The 18,979-nt window shown below is 41.6% G+C and overlaps 1 protein-coding gene across 1 annotated transcript; it reads left to right on the top strand.

Moving 5' to 3' along the window:
- Nucleotides 1–615: 615 nt before the first annotated feature.
- On the top strand, nucleotides 616–17,649 carry lmo4b (LIM domain only 4b). The gene is made up of 5 exons (XM_060919756.1): nucleotides 616–1,087; nucleotides 2,848–3,091; nucleotides 9,570–9,666; nucleotides 10,001–10,156; nucleotides 16,695–17,649. The coding sequence occupies exons 2-5, from the start codon at nucleotides 2,856–2,858 to the stop codon at nucleotides 16,701–16,703; spliced, it is 498 nt and encodes a 165-aa protein (XP_060775739.1). The 5' UTR covers nucleotides 616–1,087; nucleotides 2,848–2,855; the 3' UTR covers nucleotides 16,704–17,649.
- The last annotated feature ends 1,330 nt before the right edge of the window (nucleotides 17,650–18,979 follow it).

The following is an 18,979-nucleotide window of genomic DNA, read 5'->3' as shown; positions in this document are numbered from 1 at the left end:
AAAGGCCCTCGCCGGCTGCTGGGTTCGAACCCAGAACCTTCTTGCTAACCACTACACCACTATGCCGCCCCAAATAAAGGTTTATTCTATTTTTTATTATATAATGTATTCAGTCAGTGCCCTTTTGAAAAATCCTAGCTATGCCCCTGGGTATGTTTATAAAAGTTTAAATTGCAATTTAGGGCGGCACGGTGGTGTAGTGGTTAGCGCTGTCGCCTCACAGCAAGAAGGTCCTGGGTTCGAGCCCTGTGGCCGGCGAGGGCCTTTCTGTGTGGAGTTTGCATGTTCTCCCCGTGTCCGCGTGGGTTTCCTCCGGGTGCTCCGGTTTCCCCCACAGTCCAAAGACATGCAGGTTAGGTTAACTGGTGACTCTAAATTGAGCGTGAATGGTTGTCTGTGTCTATGTGTCAGCCCTGTGATGACCTGGCGACTTGTCCAGGGTGCTCCAGCTTGCCTGCGACCCTGTAGAACAGGATAAAGCGGCTACAGATAATGAGATTGCGATCTCAGTGCTGGATTTTGACGGGGTTTGAAAAGGAAGTGATAATAACAATCTGGCAACCATAGTTTAGGTTCGTGGCCCCCTCCTTCTCCTGTCAGTGACACATGTAGAGCAAAAGCGCAGCCGGAGCTGTGAGCAGGACAGAGAGAGCTGGAGAGGACACTCACTCACTCACGCACACAGCAGACACAGCAGCTTCATGCGAAATGATCGAGTCTTTCTTGGATCGCGTTTCACCGCAACACGGGCATTGAACCATCGCGAGAGGAAAGAATCCGAGAGTCCACGGTGACGGCAGCAGCAGTGGAAATATAATCTGAGAACTCCATTTGGTCCTGTGGGTGCGCGCTCGGGCGCACACACGCGTGTGTGTTTGCACAGAAACGCTGACTGCACTACTGCTGCACTACTGCACTGGACTTTAAATAAGGACTTTTCTCTCCTCCGGCGCTCTCTGAGATTATTATTATTATTATTATTATTATTATTATTATTATTTTGAAAAGCACACATTGTGCGCATCACATTCTCGGAATCCCCGCCACTGAAAGATCTGCGTTTTGCACCTGAAAGAGATAAAATCAGGTGAGTTTGGCGATTTATTATTATTTTTTCTTGGCAACTCATTCGCCACTTCTTCTCCCTCCGCCGAGAACTGTAACTGGACCCATTAGTGAGGATTAAAAGCAAAATAAGAGGCAGCAGGTCGCAGATGGCTGCTTCATGTCCACTGATTAGAGTTACAGTAAGCCGCACTTCACTTGGCTTTGCTCTAATGCCATTAAACATGCACATTATGTGCCATTATAAATTATATCTTGTCTGATTTCCTTTTTTTTTTTTAAATGATAGCAGCTATTATTATTATTATGGAGAGCCATAGCTTAATGGTTAGAGAAACAGCTTTGGGACTGAAAGGTTGCTGGTTCGATTCCCTGCTCTTGAGTAAGGCACCCAACCACTCTGGCACCTTGTGTCTGATTAGTCAAAGAAAAACTGGTTCAGGCATTGAACCTGTGAGTTCTAGGAAATATGCATGCATGTATTAATCAGACCTGATGTTTTATATAACTTAGTGCTTCGATGAATACCAGGGTTCGAGTCCCTTTTTGGTTTGTACTCCTCCAAGCTGGAATGAAACTTGACTGTGGTCTGATGTGCTTTATCTTCCTGCCCTCCTTCCCATTCATCTGCTCTTAGATGTGATCAGCACTGAGGTCTTGCTAAAAGAGCCTCCACTAATGGGCTTTAGACTGAATGCACCTCTCTCTCTCATTACCTTTCAGTAAATAGTTGCTCTCAGACTGGAGAATGAAATCGGAGAAGATTAAAGTGAATGAAAATCGCGCCGATTAGTTGGAGAGGAGGTGAAGGAGAAGAAGCGCGCGCGTCGGGTGCGAGCGCAATGCGCAGGCGCAGAAACGTTGCGCGAGCGTGATCGCCTCTGATAGGGGATTAATGGACTTGAACAAACTGTATGCCTTTTGCATGATGCACAGTATTAGTTTGAGCCTCACTCTCATTTCTGAACAAACAAACAAACAAACAAACATCTCCCCCAATCCATATGGATTGAATGAACTCCCTGATTGTTGAGTGTTTATCTGCACTGTTCATTGTGTCCAAATAGACTTTTATGAACCCTGCAGGTGTTAATCCAACACACTGTTGTCCTACTAAAACAGAACTCACCCAATCCAATATGTGCACTTGTGAACAGCTCATGCAACTTTAATATTGGCCATGATCTGCTCCGGGTCCATTCGCAATAACACTCTTTTAGCCAGAGAGAAAACATTGACCCGGCATGAAGAATGGCTCGGCTCAGGGTAATGTGCTATTTAAAAGCAATTTAAGGAGCTCGACAAAAGCCATGCAGCGCCTCTTTAATTGTTCCCGCAGCCCCGGTGTTATCAAGCGAGCAGGCATTCATCACCAAAGAGCCAACCTCAGCATTTAGATAAGGATCAAGGGCAGATTAGTGCTTCAAACGAGGTTGAGATACGGACGTGGGGTATGACATCCAAAAAAGGTTCGTATAATCCACGTGATCTTTGATTTTGGATCCAGTGTATGGTGAAAAGTAAACTGGTTCTCCTGTTGAAAATTAGGCCACAGGTTAAGAAGATCAGTTACTTTTTGTTGTTGGTTTGAATTGCTGTGACATAGCCTATTACTTACACTTTTGCTAAAATGATGCTAGTGTTCCTCAATGGTACCCAAAAGTTTTTTCTTCTTATCATCGACGGCTGATTATGGACTCGCCGCTGAGAAGCGGCACACCTGCAGTGACGATAAAAAAAGGCCCCCAAATAAGCATTAACCTGTGTTTGTTTGTATTTTAGCAGAAACGATGGTGAACCCAGGAGGCAGTGCGCAGTCTGCACCAGTTGGAGCTGGTACCATGTCATGGAAGCGCTGTGCGGGCTGTGGAGGGAAGATCGCCGACCGCTTCCTCCTCTATGCCATGGACAGCTACTGGCACAGCCGCTGCCTCAAATGCTCGTGCTGCCAAGCTCAGCTCGGAGAGATCGGCACCTCGTGCTACACCAAGAGCGGCATGATCCTGTGCAGAAATGACTACATCAGGTCAGACCTGACTCTCTGTGTGTGTGTGTACAGGTGTGGGATGTGTGCTGACCATGTTGGGATACCCAGATATCGAGATGATTGAGCTGAACACATGATGGGGTGTGTATTGTTTCATCTGAGTAGGAAATGTTTGCATGTAGGCAGCATATAAGCTATTATATTGCAGTCTAATGGACTGAGTGCCTCTTAATCTAAGTGTGTCTTAGATCTCTGAAGACGTCCATCTGGGCGTCAAGGCTCTTTGATTGCCATGTGAAATAACATTTGGAATGTAATGATGAGAAAGAGTGCAGGACATTATGGGAAAAGTCGTAAGGTGTTGGGCGTCCCAGGGAGAGCAGTGGATTTTCCATTGAGAACATGTGTCTCGGATTCTGCCACAGTGGTGCTCGTTAAACCGTTGTGGGTAAAGTCCTCTTGCTGAAAGAGGTCAAGCAATTGACATGCTGGCTGAGCCTGAGACGAAAAGGATTCTTTCTGCAGAACAACTGCGGGGCTTGTTTTTCATCATCGAAAGAAGGGAACCAGAGCAGCACTTGCTTTACAAGACACTAGAAAACTCAAGTGCTAGGCAGAGTTTGACGTGTGCAGGAATGTAAAGGGGTTTTCATGTCGTGTCCCGTGTGTTTGTGAACCAGAAGGAGACAATTTAATTAGTGAAAAGGACCTTTTTAAATATTTACATAAGGCCGTCTGACACTTGGAGTGAAGGCTAGGTCACTGTAGGCTCACTCACCTGGTGTTGCCTGATTTGACAGGGCAATCATTCAACAGTCTGACCTCAGCAAGGGCAAGCGACGTGCACGTGAACTCGGGAAGTTTAGCCTTTTTGATTTCTGCAAATGTTCGTAGAATTGTTTAGATTTGGACAAGCAGGTCTTATATCTAACTGATTATAAGGTCGATAATGAGGCATATCTGTAGCATGCAACGTTTTTGTTTTGTGTCTGAAGAACCTTTTTTCCTGTTCTGATTCGGAAATTTCCTGCATAGTGTGAGTGCAAAAAAGGAACAGTGACATGTCATCTGTGATGGGCGCTGATCTTCCAGGCTGCTGTTGCGAGAGAGAGAGAGAGAGAGAGAGAGAGTCTTTGGCAATCTAGGCATTAGTGAGTGTTTACCTTGGCTCGTGATGTGAGTCAGATCAAGTGCTGCTTTCCCGAGAAAGGCAAGGCTGCAACGAGCAGGTGTGCACTAGGGTGAAAAAGTGAGAGGACGAGTGCAAATGGCGAGAGCCTCCACTCTTTCCACTGCACCTGATCTGGAGGGATCGAGTGCTAGCCGACCCCTGCCTCCAGCCCTAATTAAAAAGAACAGGGAGGGGAAAAAGTGCCTGCACCTTTCTCTTTGTAATTAGTGTGCAGCTCACATAGGCCTGTGATGATCTGAGGAGAGATAAGAGGAAAGGACAAGAGAGTGAGAGTGAGAGAGAGAGAGCGAGAGAGAGAGAAAACATCTGACAGCGAGTGCACACAATTAAAAGCTTTAATTAGAGTCCCCCTCCATTTTCCTTTAGTCCTGATGGGTTTTATCTAATGAGATCTAGTCTCTGGCTCCGATCCGCTCCCAGTGACGTGTCCGAAATGAACGAGAGCCGCATCGCAAACAAAACATTTAATTAACCAAATTGGCTTTTGAGAGAGAGAGAGAGAGAGAGAGAGAAGAGGGGATTATTACGAAGACCAGTCCCCTCTGGGAGGGAGGGGGATTTAAAGGGGCCTGTCTTATTTTTGTAATGGATTATTAAATTGGCCTTGCAGTGTAAATAATGGAGTTAGAGATCCCGACTGACTTATATTAATACCGCCTACACAGAAACACTCAGCCAATTGATTGGGACGCTGTGAGTGAAAATGCATCACATTTCCTCTAATGGGAGATGAGGTGAATGGCTTGGGATGATGGCCATCTCATTTCAGTCAGGCAGATGAAACAAACAGGCGTCATCACTACACATTTAACCCAATCAGCCTGTACGTCAATGTAAACACCTGGAACTGAACAAGTTCAGTTTATCACACTGTATTAATCTTGTTCATACAGGAATGATGGAAAGTAATAACACAGTTATTACGTCAAAGTAATAACACATGACTCACTCAGGTTTCAGCAATAATGTTAGTTATTTGCAATTTACATAATTAATATTTACATACTTAATATTTTTCATTTGCTCATCGCAAATGAAATCACAACTTAAATATGTTCCGGTTCTTACAGTTCAGGATGGCCCTCTAAGCCCGCGTGTGTGTGTGTGTGTGTGTGTGTGTGTTATTTGTACAGGCAACGGAGTATAAAGTGATGGAGAGAGAATTAATTTTGCTTGCGAATAATCACATGACCATAAGGGGAGGGGGAGAGGGGGCACTGTCTCTTTAATTGAATAGGCCTAGGTAATTAAATGGCACTTTTCCAATAGAACGTGCTAGGTAAATCTAATAGTTGGTTATTTAATATCACTTTGAAGTTAGCCCACTCGAGCACAGTGACAGCACATGAGCATGTGAACTATTAGGTTGTGAGAAAAAGAGGAAAAAAAAAAACCCTGGGATCTCAGAAATTAATTAAATCGCATGCAATTTAGAGGAAACGTTTATCTTGATTTGTCATAACAGAATTAATTCAAGGACTTCAATCCACCAGGGACTAGATCTGTTACTCTGAATTAACCAAGTGTAATTTGGCTGCGTTTTTTTTTTTTGCCCCCCCTCCATTCCCTTCTCTTCTCTTCTCTTCTTTTCTCTTCTCTTCCTGCCTCTCTCATTTTCTCTCTCCACTCTCACTCTCGATCCCCCTGCCATCTCTTCCTCTAATGTAGCCTTGCCATTATGCAAAGCTGGGCTTAAGTATCAAGCCCAGTGCTTTTAAGGTTCTTTGGCTGCTAATGTTGAGAGGCATTTTTATAATGGACTGTGATGCCGAAATCATTGTTGTACTACCTTACATCACTCTGCTCAAAAGGTTCTGCCTAAGAGGCCAGCATTTGCCAGATGGCCCTAAATTGCTCCACTAGGTTGTAATTCACCTCACAGCCAGCGTCCAAATTAAATCCAGTAGACATCGTTCGATGGAGTGTAGACAGCTCCAAATATTTCTCTTATGAAAGACAGACGTGGTCAGGACCGTCTGTTTTTATCCTTCTGCTCCGCAATGGAAAACCTTAATAAATCAACATTCCGAGATGTCTCGTTGACAAGACCATCTTTTCGTTATGTGTGATTGATCGCCAAGGCGAATAGCCTGGAGGAAAAAAAAAAGAGACAGAGAACAACAACTAAGGGAGAGAGCGGTGCGGTTCGGAGAGAAGGTGGTGAAAACCAGCCGTGTCACTGCAATTAAAGAGTCCCCAGGCTTTAATTATACTGACCCAGCCTTGCTCTACCTTCCTCTCCCTAACAGTGCAGCTCAATGGAAAGAGAGAGAGAGAGAGACCGAGAGAGAGAGACCGTTAGAGGCCAAGGGCAGACTGATAGCAACTTAATTGAGCACCTAACGCCTTCAGGCCCTTAAATCAAATACTATCAGGAGCCAACCCCTGGTCAAATCATTAACCCACTACATATAGCTCACACTGATAAAATGAAATCCTACTTCCGTATGTCTTCTCAGTTTTTCCTAAAGATGTCTACACATGGGAAATTAAAAACAACCAGAACAAAAACCCTGCCCAAACAGGACAAGACTGTAAACAGTGGAATGTGTGTGGAGTGCTGAAGGGTTGAGTGTGCGAAAAAAAGCTTTTCCGAGCTGAAGCACTATTGGAAGATTAAGGTGGATGTCATTTGGCAGTTGAGGAGAATGGCAGCATTTAAAGATATCCCTCTGACATTTTCCATGGCTCGTCCGTTCAATTTACGCCGTCAGAGGCACGCCGTTGTCACAGGCCTGGAGCTAATTACTTTTGAAATTGAGTTTTGATTGAGCCTCCCCAATCGATGCCACAGCAAAATTTGTTTCTCTGCTTGCCTATGAGCAGCTATCTGAGGGCCAATATTAAAGCGACACGCCATTTTTTTTTTTTGTCGTCAGTAGAACACGCTGCTGCAGAACATGCAAAGTGAGCGTAGAGAGATTTCCAGAAACACTAGAGTTGTGAAATCATGCTGCTTTTCTCACATTAGGAATGCGCATAATAAGTTTATAAGGAATTAAATTACGGTCAGGTGGCAAAACGAATCAGCACTTATGCCACATTTTTTAATAACCATCCGATTTTTCTCATTATTTCTTCAGTGCAAGTTTTGTGAGGGTTGCCCTTTTCGGTCTCTGCCCCTCTTTTGCCTCGCTCTCCCAATGAATCTCTCTCTCTCTCTTCCACTCGTTCTTCCTTTCCACATTTTCTATCTCACCCTCTCCCTCCCTCCCTCCCTCCCTCCCTCCCTCCCGCCAGAGCTTGTCAGATGCTGTGGTCTTATTTGATTGCATAGGAAAAGTGCACTGATAGAGCAAACACCAGTGAGATATGATGACAAATGGGTCCAGATCCCAGTAAATTACTTTCGGCTCAAATCGAAATTTCATTCAGTTTGTTGCTCGGCGAGATGAAGTAATCTAAATTGTGGACTCTGAAGGCAGATAGAAGAGAAGCAGGAGCAAGCATTTCATTATCAAGAGGCCGAGAGAGAGAGGGAGAGAGGGTTAGGGATGAAAGAGATGAGCGCCAGCAAATCTAAAGTGTTGACACCGTGATTGAAAAGGTTAACCCATGCACATTATATATCAAGCCAGGCTAGCCGAGGGTTTCTAATGGAAACGGAGCACGCGCTGCTCTCCTAATGGCTAAAGCACTACGTCTCCCCCTAGATGTACAATCAAATGCTCTTAGGTCCTGATTGCTTATGTTCCAGGTTATTATAGGGAGTGAAAAAATGAGTGCTGAAGGTAATACGTAGGCGAGTGGCAGCGCTACAAGCTTTTGGACATGACAGGATTTTTTTTCATTTGGACTGCTGGCATTACAACAATTTTACATTTTCCAATATCAGAAAAATTGAAGACGCCATTTGTTTCCGTGTGTGTGTGTGTGTGTGTGTGTGTGTGTGTGTGTGTGTTGCTGTTGCTGCAGGCACAGGATTGCATGATATGATATAAGCTAAGCCTCACTGCAGGATTTTATTATCAGAGTCGAGTGTAAACAGACAGTCAAACAGACGTCGTGCGTATATTAATTCTGCTTTATTCCATCGAAAGGGATAATAAATTCTCAAATAAAGTTCAGATCAATAAGAGCGGTTTACATTTCAAAATGAAGACTTATAGTTCAGAACTGTTTGTTGGATTGTTGAACCTCTTTGCTACTTTTTCGACTTTTTCATTTGTCACTTGGGTTTTTGTTTGAGTCTCTCTCTCTCTCTCTCTCTCTCTCTCTCTGTTTATGTGTTGAATAGCATTAGCTACAGGCCATAACTGTACTCTATGGTTAAATATTTTGCCATCGGTCTCTGTCTGCACTGTTGCTAACTTTATGTCTTTGTGTGTGTGTGTTTGTTTTTATATACTACTGAGGACCAAATGTCCCCACAAGGAGAGTAAAATCTGACAATTTTGACCTTGTGGGAACATTTGGATGGTCCCCACAAGGAAATTGCTGTTGTGTTTGAAAATAAATAAATAAATAAATAAATAAATAAAAAATCAATAAATAAATGAAAGAGCCAAAAAGTTTCCTTTTCATTACTGAGGTTAAGTTTAAGGTTAGGTTTAGGTGCAGGCACAGCATTAATGAGCTGCAATAATAAATATGTCAGTGAAAGGTCCTCACAAGGATAGTGAGACAAACGTGTGTGTGTGTTTGTTTGTTTGTTTGTTTGTTTGTTTGCTTTTATACTACTGAGGACCAAATGTCCCCACAAGTATAGTAAAATCTGACAATTTTGACCTTGTGGGGACATTTGGATGGTCCCCACAAGGAAATTGCTGCTGTTGTGGGGTTTTTTTAAAGAAAAATTAAAAATAAATAAATAAAAGAGCCAAAAAGTTTACTTTTCATTACTGAGGTTAGGGTTAGGTTTAGGTGCAGGCACAGCGTTAATGAGCTGCAATAATAATGAAAGGTCCTCACAAGGATAGTGAGACAAACGTGTGTTTGTTTGTTTGTTTGTTTGTTTGTTTGTTTGTTTGTTTGTTTGTTTGTTTGTTTGCTTTTATACTACTGAGGACCAAATGTCCCCACAAGTATAGTAAAATGTGACAATTTTGATCTTGTGGGGACATTTGGATAGTCCCCACAAGGAAATTGCTGTTGTTGTGGGGTTTTTTTTAAAGAAAAATTAAAAATAAATAAATAAAAGAGCCAAAAAGTTTCCTTTTCATTACTGAGGTTAAGGTTAGGGTTAGGTTTAGGTGGAGGCACAGCATTAATGAGCTGCAATAATAATTATGTCAATGGAAGGCCCTCACAAGAACAGTGAGACAAATGTGTGTGTGTGTGTGTGTGTGTGTGTGTGTGTGTGTGTGTGTGTGTGTGTGTGTGCAGGTTATTTGGAAACAGCGGGGCATGCAGTGCCTGTGGCCAGTCCATCCCAGCCAGTGAACTGGTTATGAGGGCACAGGGCAACGTGTACCACCTCAAGGTAACACACCCCTCAATGTATCATCGACACTCCCTGCGTGCTGGAGCTTACTACATTATCCACACAAATGAACAGCAGTACTCTAATTTGTTGATATTTACACTCACCTACAATATTAATATCATCATAAATATCATTAATATAATAACCAACATTACAGATTGCTTCTCATACTCCGAGGAAGCATAATAATGTTTCCTCATAGAAATAATATGTGTTTTTTCTAACAGTTTTAAACAGTCTGATGGAGCTGTATTGTGTGTCTGTGTGTGTGAGTGAAAGTTAAACCATTGCATTGTGGGTAACGAGAGCCTATTGTGACATTTCCTGGCAGTGTTTCACGTGTTCTACCTGCCGGAACCGGCTGGTCCCTGGAGACCGGTTCCACTACATCAACGGCAGCTTGTTCTGCGAACACGATAGACCCACAGCGCTCATGAACGGCCACTTGAGTTCACTGCAGACGAACCCACTACTTCCTGATCAGAAGGTAAACACAGCTCCTCTGCTTGGTGCTACGCCACTCGTCTCTTAAACACACTCAGATATACAAACCGGACAGAAGCGGGTTTCCCAAAAGCCTCGTAACGCTAAGGGCGTCTTAACTAGAAGAGAGAGAGTGTTCATTGTGCTGCTCACTCTACCATTTAATGATGATCTTTGTGCTGCGATGCTTTTGGGAAACTCAGGCCAGATCGGCTTTTGTAATGTCAGGATTCATCTCGGCTACTTTTCTCACAACGGATATAAAACACATGATCTCGATATCGCAACAGTGTCAGAACTTCTACTTCACTGACCAACCATTCTTAAGCTGACTGAGTGTTAAAGGAACATCTTAGGCCAAGAATGACATTCATACAAGTTTCTACTGACGTATATTCAAGAATTCAAATGCCTTTCCACAGCCAGACAGTAAACATACAGTAACAATTCACATATTAAGACAGATCATATTAACGTTTATAAAAACATCCATTAGTGTAAAAGTATAAAAACAAAAATAAGACACGAAAATAAAAATAAGAGGTGAGACTCTGCCCCGAGTCTTGAGGTGTGTGTGCATGTGTTGATTTATTTTTATTGTTATCCAAAGTTTGCTTTTTTTTTAGTTTTGTGCTCAAGACTAATGCTAAGGCTAATAAGGAAAGTAAATTTACATGCACTGCTTACATAAATCAGTACACACTTGCCTCAGATCGTGTCACTGTTTCTGACACTGTATGAAACACTTATTTATAAAAATAGACAAAAAGTATGTCACAAAGCAAAACAGACAGTTATATCAGTTATCATGAAACCTGAATCCTTTTTATTCCTCGGCATGTAGTTTAGGGTCTCTCAGCACAAACTTCAGACTCTGACCCAAAACTGTGGATGTGTACGTTAGTAATAAATCTGATACTAATACAGTTCCTGTTTGCATATTTTTCAAATATGGACTGATTTTGTAATTGTGTTAATATAAATGATATCACTGCACCAAACTCTGTTTATTGAAGAAGGAGCATGATGATTTTGATGTGCAGCTTGTACAACGCCTCTTCGCAGCTATACGCTTTCCTTATTTGTTTCTCTACATTAGCCTCATAACATGTAACTATAGTGCAAGACCGAAGAAACAAACTTCAGGCAACAAACACGTCTTGGCTGATTGATTGCATTTTGGATGAAATTTTGAAAAAAATTATTTTCCCACATTTCATTTTTGGCTGAACTGTTCCTTTAAAGCAGCCAATTAATTTTCCTGCAAGTTAATTATTATTAAATCACTTATGTCTGGAAATATTGGATAAAACAAAATCATTTTAATTTAATCTGATTTTTAAATGTAGCACGACTACTTTGCAGCCACTTTTGTTTTTTTGGTTGAAGCTGCCATATTTTTCATTTTGAAACCGTCCTCAAGTATCATACTGTTATTTTTTTTGGCACGTTGCCCGCATCTGACATCTGGTGCTCATTAAAAAGCTATAATTTATAATGTAATTTGACAAAATCTCTTCAGTGCAGGTTGCAAACTTACACAACAGATTTCTTATCATTCACATTTCTTGTTAGTTCCCCGGTGCGAGTGTTGTTCTGGAATATGAGCTCTTCTGTGTCGTCTTCTCGTTCACTCCACCTGTCTCCGTCCCTGTCTTGTGTCATTCATAGGAGTGTAATCGATGTACAGTACATTCCCAGCATACGCTCACTGCATATGGACCCAACTGCTGTTTGTCACTAAGCCCTTAGCTTAGCATGTATATTTATCTGCAGTCACTGTGAGTAACTAAACGTCTGGTTGTTATCCGGAGAGGACGACACAGGAAGCGTGACAGCAGCAGAATTGCTTTTTAAAGGGGGAAAAATGACAGCGGATCTAAAAGCACTTTAACTTGCTCGCCGAAAGCCCCTCAGGCCCAAGGTCAGGCCTGCAAGACAAGAGCAATTCAGTCTTGGTGAAAGCTAATTTGTCACAATTAATGTCAGCTCCATAAAATGAGAGGACTGCTAACGCAAGCTCGGTGTTGGATAAGTGAGAGAAAGGAGGGGCGATGGGGGAAGGAAGGGTGTGTGTGTGTGTGTGTGTGTGAAAAGTATAAAGTTTTCCTCCATAATTCTGCTGTCTTCATATTTCAGACTGATTATGTATTGATGACATTGATTCATTTGCGCTTTGCCTCAGGAGCCGCAATAGATATTAAATCCTGTTGACTGAAGACAAATTGTAATTTTGCACAGCGGATGGATGAATCGTCCTCGTTTCTGATGACATAGGTTTGAATTTTTAGCGCTCACCGATGCCAATCAGCAGATCCTAACTTATTGCCTTGTGGTCAGAATATCACTTGGCCTCCGCTGCGTTGCTGTTTTACACGCCTTGATTCAATATGGATCACATTTACAACATAAAGGCCAAAGAACAACACGTTCCTGTATGTTAAGCAAAAAGTGCTGGAAATGGGGCGCAAGGTTTTTTTTTTTCCTTTGGGATCTTCACAATTGAACTTCGAAAACACCTGTTATTCGTAGAAGTTGATATTTGTGTTGTGATGGCAATAAAAAAAAATTGTGTTATTTATACTGAATGATCGAGCAAATCCTGTGTCAGCTGTTCAGAGTTTCGGGTTTAACAAATGAATTCATCATTTTCAGAAAAAAAGTACATGTGCCAATATCTATCTATCTATCTATCTATCTATCTATCTATCTATCTATCTATCTATCTATAGTACTGTGCAAGTCTTAGGCACCCTATTTTTTTTTTCATACAAACTTTGTTATCGATTTCTGTTTTATCACTTCTCCATTATCGAGTCAGGACAAAAACATTTTAGAGTCCAGACGTTTGTTTTCCAGCACAAAATTAAGTGTTACAGGGAAAAAAGTTTGTATCTGAGCAGCATATTACATAAGAGAGCACTTTTCAAATTAAAAAAGAAAACATAATGAAGGCTGCTGGGTTTTGGGGCAAAATTAAGAAGCGAGTGTGACAGTCAAAGTGTCCAGAAGAACTGTGGCTGGTTTTGTAAGACGCTCAGTAAAACCTACAGCTCATTTCCTTATAAAACTGCACTCATTGGACCTGAGACTACTTTTTAATTTTTTTTTTTTTAAACAAAGGGTCGTCTCACACCAAATATTGACTTTGTTTATTTATTATGGCTTACTGATTGCTGTTTATAGTATTTTTTTAATGTTGAAACATTTCATTTCATTATTTTTAAGCCATTTTTGGTCGACAGCATTTCTTTACATGTGCCTAAGACTTTTGCACAGCACTGTGTGTCTGTAAAAGTATGCAAAGTTCACTTCACTTTTCACTACATTTCTGTGTGAAGTGTGGGATATTTTTGCACTGTGTTCTGAATCCGTGAAAACAAACCTGTTAAAATTTCAGAATATTTTACAGAACAGTTACTATAGGTCAGCCTTTTTTTTTTTTAAGTTTCAAATTGGCTTCCATAGATAGATAGATAGATAGATAGATAGATAGATAGATAAAGTGACAGTTCTGTGCAAAGTCAAATCTTCTTCAATTCATATTTACCATGTTGATAACAGATTGGTAATTATTAATGAATTAATTGCTGATTAAATAAGATTTCAGTGGAAATAAACTACCTTTTTTTTAATGAACTAAAATTTTTAACTTTTGGTTTATCATGAACTATGATCCACCAACTGCTGAAACTGTCCCAGTGTCTCCTCCAACGTTTTTCTGTTCTTGCACACATTATTTGGAATCTCAATGTAATGACCTCGGTTTTCAGTTCTTCCAGACAGCATGCTAAGCTAGTAATAAACAAAATGAGAGATTTATTTATGTAATTCCTGTTCTGGCCTTTGGGACAGTGTGTAACCACAGAGTTCATCGCTATCCGACTGTATCAGCAGCAGCTTAGTGACACATAATGAGTATTGATACGCAGACGGCACAGATGTGTGGGTGGGTGCGAGTGTGTGTGTGTGTGTGTGTGTGGGTGGGTGGGTGCTAGTCTGTGTGTGTGTGTGTGTTTCACCTTCCAGAAAGAGAAGGAAAGGAGGGAGGACTGAGAACAAGGGCAGCCTGAGGGAGCAGAAAGCCTAGAAAAAGGAGTGCAGGAAAAAGACCAGTGAGGAAGAAGAGTGACATGACGAGATGAAGAGTGCATGAAGGAAAGAGCTCCATTAAGCTCGGCATTCCGTCAGAAAGCTTTTAAGAGCTCGTCACTTTTACAAATCAGTGCTAAGAGGGCAGCGTGTCTCAAATTGAATGCCTTTGCATTATCTAGCTTAATTTGAAATGTCTGCTTAAGCCGTTGGTCCTTCCCTCACTCCTCTCGTTCGACGGCTGCGGCGGTAAATATGAGGCCTCATTGTTTATTTATGGCGCGACATCAATTGTAGTGAAAACAGCTGAATTATTAATGCTAAAATGCAATCTGAATATTGGCCATGCTGCTTTAATTATGGCAGAGAGAAGTCTTAAGTACACACAGGCACCTCTCCCTGCTCACTAGAGAGGGAAAAAAAGAGCGACGTGTCCAAGTGTCTTCAGCAGATGCTTGAGATGAATAATGCCGTAGAGTATTGAGTTATTATGGGCTTCAGCACAGCAATACCGTTCTTGATAGTAGAGATACAGTGAAGTGTGTAAGTCTAAGCCCTTCAAACTGCACTCGTCCACTCTGAATGAGCAGTGAGCCCCAAGTGATCGACTCAGCTCCTAAAAATTGCGCAAACTACAGCATGAAATCTATGCAGAAGCACCGTAACAGGAGAGTCGGAGAGGAGCCGAAAGACTCCCCTACTTCAGTGGATATGAGGTCCCGTCTGGCCGCCAATGTTTTTATTATTTGCGATTTCATGGTGACATAATTGGCGTCGTGCATGTCGACAGCTCAGGACATTTGATGCTCATTTATTAAGTGGGCTTCCTGGCTTCTCCCTAATCTCTTTGTTCAAGACAGACAAATTACCTTTCTCATGCTGAGGCCGAGCCCGAGGGAGCCAAATCTTCCCTGCCTTCTCCTTAATTAGCCCCCCGAATGTGTGTGTGAGTCTGTGTGTGTGTGTGTGTGTGTTGGGTGGGGTGGGGGGTTGCAATTACTAATAGACTGAAACCCTCCTAGTAACTTGAGGAAGGAAGGGAGAAGTAAATTGCCCCTAGAATGTTTAAAACAAAGGGAACGGCAGAGAGAGAAAGAAGTTGGGTTTGACTGTCTGTGAAAGCAGAGCGCCGTTGCTTAGACGTGCCTCTAATTGTCCCTGTTGCTGTGCTCCGCAGAAGCCATGCACCCCGGGGGCTGTGCTGAAGCGCTGCTCAAAACCGAGACAAAAAGAGACTAACTTCATAAAACGTTTATTCGAGTTAATGCGGAGGAAATAGGGCAGCAGATGGTTTCCAAAGCCTCGCCGATCAATAAATTAAGCGGGTGCTTTAGCAGAGCTGCCAGTACAGAACACCACCTACATTTGACACAGAAATATGTACAAAGATATTTTGGAGTATAACTAACTTTTAAGATCCTCTTCTTCTTCTTTTTCTGTTTATTCGTTTGTTTGTTTGTTCATGTCATATACTGCTAAGAGGCACTTTACCACTGAGAATTACGATCTCTATGTAAAGCGCTATTTGTTCTAAACTGGTAACAAATTATTATTTTTTTTTTTAATAAATTTTTTTTTTTTAGCTCATACGTATACTTGTCACTGAGAATTAGGAAAGCGTTTGTAAAGCATTTTTGTTGTCATCTGTTACCAGTTGCCTATTATTATTATTATTATATAATTTATTTATTTGTTTGTTTGGTTGGTTCATATAGATTCATTATAAAGTGAGAATTAAGGACTTTATATAAATCACGTCTCCCCCCTGCACATGTTACCAATTGCCTGAGAGATGTTTACCTTTATTCTTCCAGACAGTGAAATCCTTGACAGATATTTTTAGGATTATGTGATATCTTTGCGAAACTCCTCTAACAGCCCGTCTAACAGAAAACATGCAGTAAAGTTTCTAAATGAACCACTTCTAAGAAGACTTAAGAATAAAACTAAACAATATTCTTAAAGTGAAGTCTGATTGCATGTCATTATGAAAATGTCAGTGCGCTAAACACACTGGGCTTTTAAAGGGATGGAGAGGAACTGATTTGATTGGCTATCACACATAACTACATCTATTCACAATGTATTCTTTCAAACAGTGCTTATGAAAATACACGGAGTATTTCAGCCGTGCTGTCGTCCCACACCATCACCATGATCCCGTGCCTTATTTTTGTGTGTGCGTGTGTTATGATTATTAGCATAAGGCTCCAAATGTATCCAAGAGCATGCCATTTTGAAAATGTAAAATATCCAACCTGAAAAGCTGAAAGGTTGCTGTTTTTTGTTTAAACTAGAGCAGTGATATGGCTGCCTGGTTGTAATTTAGCCCATCTGCTACACACTGGCCTACTTTGGAATAATGGTTGCCCTGTTCTGAGTGAGTCTAATACATCTCTCTCTCTCTCTCTCTCTCTCTCTCTCTCTCTCTCTCTCTCTCTCTGTCTCAGGTGTGTTAGGAGGGAGGAGTTGCTCAAAGCGGGATGTGTGCCTTCATTCCAGCCCTCGCTCATTGTCACTGAAGATCTCTCAGTCCTGACCTGACCGCCGCCCCCCACCCTCCTTTCCTATTCACTTCCGGAGTTGCAGCACTACCCCAGCTTCCCCTTATGATGTCCCAGAATTCCTCTCTACACCTCCCCCCTGACCTGACCCCTGATCATAGGCGGATTCCCAGCGTTGCGGCGCTTCCAATGGAAATTTGAGGACTCCATGACTTACAGGAGACCCATCAGACCCTGTGGGACTCAAAGACAGTGAGAGAGAGAGAGAGAGAGAGAGAGAGAGAGAAAGAAAGAGAGAGGGAGGCAGAGAGAGTGAAAAGAGAACTAGACCAAGCAGAAGGACATTTTGGATAAGCGAAAGAAAGAGAAAAGGAGAGCATCAGACAAATGAAGCTAATTAGCTGAAGCTTTTCAAATCGCAGTTCTTACATTTGTTTGATAATTAACAGGGGCAAAACAGACTGCGGGTTTTTTTTCCTTTTTATGTCTTTTTTTCTCCTTACTTCCTTATCTATTCTCTTTTTCTTCAACACTCTATCTCCACTTTCTATATTTTAAATGTTGTAAAGGGAATGTGTTTCGTTTTTCGGGTGATTCAAGAATCAAAAAGACTGGGTATCCGTGGCTTTTTTGTGCAAACCGAATCATGAACACTCTTGGTGTATTTGTAAAACTATCACGTATGTATGCATGTAAATGTTTTTGTCCCAACGTGGCTACCGTACATCCTCCACGTGACCCCGCCCCTTCGTACCAGAACCTGAAACCATGGCAACGAAGCTCATAGCTGTCCACTTGTAAATGCTGAATGAGAGAGAAATTTATTTGTGATATTTTCAGAGACATTGGCTCCAGTATGGTGTATTTAATTAATAAAAAAAAAAGTTAAGATTTAAAAGCACATCTTTTTTGACGGTGTTCATTTTAATCTTGCATTTCAGTTTATCTAGATACCAGCTACAGATTCTTATCAGCAGTTGCATCATGTCAGTTTTACATGTGGTGTAGTTGAAGTGTTTAATAGTTTGTGAATTTTTTACATTTACATAGCAGTTATGTTTATCCAGCCAGGGCACAATAAAAGCATGGAGCTAGTAATTGAGGTTTGAGGGTCTGGCTCAGGGGTTCAACAGTATTTCTTTAGCAGTCCTGGGATTTGAGCTCGCAATTTTCTGATCGCTCGCTTTCTAGCTCGACAAATTCAATTTTTTTCCATCAGGAGAGCCGAGTGCTTTGTATTATCACAGCGATTTATCTCGGAGTTTCTCTCGAGAAAAGGGCTCATTAGCAAAACTATGCTTTTCTATTAACCTTCCTGAATGCAGTGCCATCTCTGAGCATCCATCCAATCCTCCATTGTGTCTCCTCAGCTTCTCTCTGCAGTAATTATGAATGCACATGATAGGATGGCTAATTGGAAACGGATAAACATGTATCCTTGGTCCTTCTTTTCAGACGAACATGCTATTTAATGCTGCGGACGCAGGGCCAAATGCCCCTTTGAAGATTCAATTACCGCTGGGAGAGAGAAAGGTGTTTCAGCGCAGCCTGAATGGACTATTTACAGAACAAATCGGCGTTTGAAGCCGTTGCGCGACCTAATGGGTATGAAGGGGATCTGATTAGCATAATACCCAGAAAGCCTGGCCAGTTCTGCCTCGCTCATTAGACAGGTGGATCTTAACAGCACATGAACCAAATCTGACCGTGTATTTTGCAAGTTTGATCATGGTCACATTAGATCACAGTCACCATTTATGAAAACCAGAGTGCTTGTTTAAAATTTACATTTGAGAATCAGAGCGAATTTTGTTCTAGTACTGAACATTTTGTTCAGGTCTCTGGTTCACAGATTGAATTATGACCAGTTCCTGTTTACTACAGAAAGATTTATAAAAGGTTACAGTCCATGTTCTTTTTGAAATTTGCCAAGTAGCATTTTCCCAGTTTTTCCTTACAGTCAGCTCCAGAATTGTTGGCACAAGCAAAAATGACTAACACTAAATGAAAAACACTAGTTTTTGGAAATTATCATTAATGCCTCCAGTTAAAATTTGGTGAATCCTACCACTGGAGACAATAACAGCACTGAGTCTCTTCCTGTAATGTCTCCCAAGGTTAGAGATATTTGTAGAGAGATTTTGTTCCACTTTTCCATGTAGAATATTCTAAGCATCTTTATGTCGTTATGTTTGTGTAGTTGTTCTTCCCTCTACAATTCAGACCACATG

The sequence above is a fragment of the Neoarius graeffei genome, chromosome 4, assembly GCF_027579695.1.
Source record: "Neoarius graeffei isolate fNeoGra1 chromosome 4, fNeoGra1.pri, whole genome shotgun sequence".
NCBI classification, from domain to species: Eukaryota; Metazoa; Chordata; class Actinopteri; order Siluriformes; family Ariidae; genus Neoarius; species Neoarius graeffei.
The sequence above is the reverse complement of the archived record's forward strand: the minus strand, read 5'-3'. Positions and strand labels throughout refer to the sequence as shown.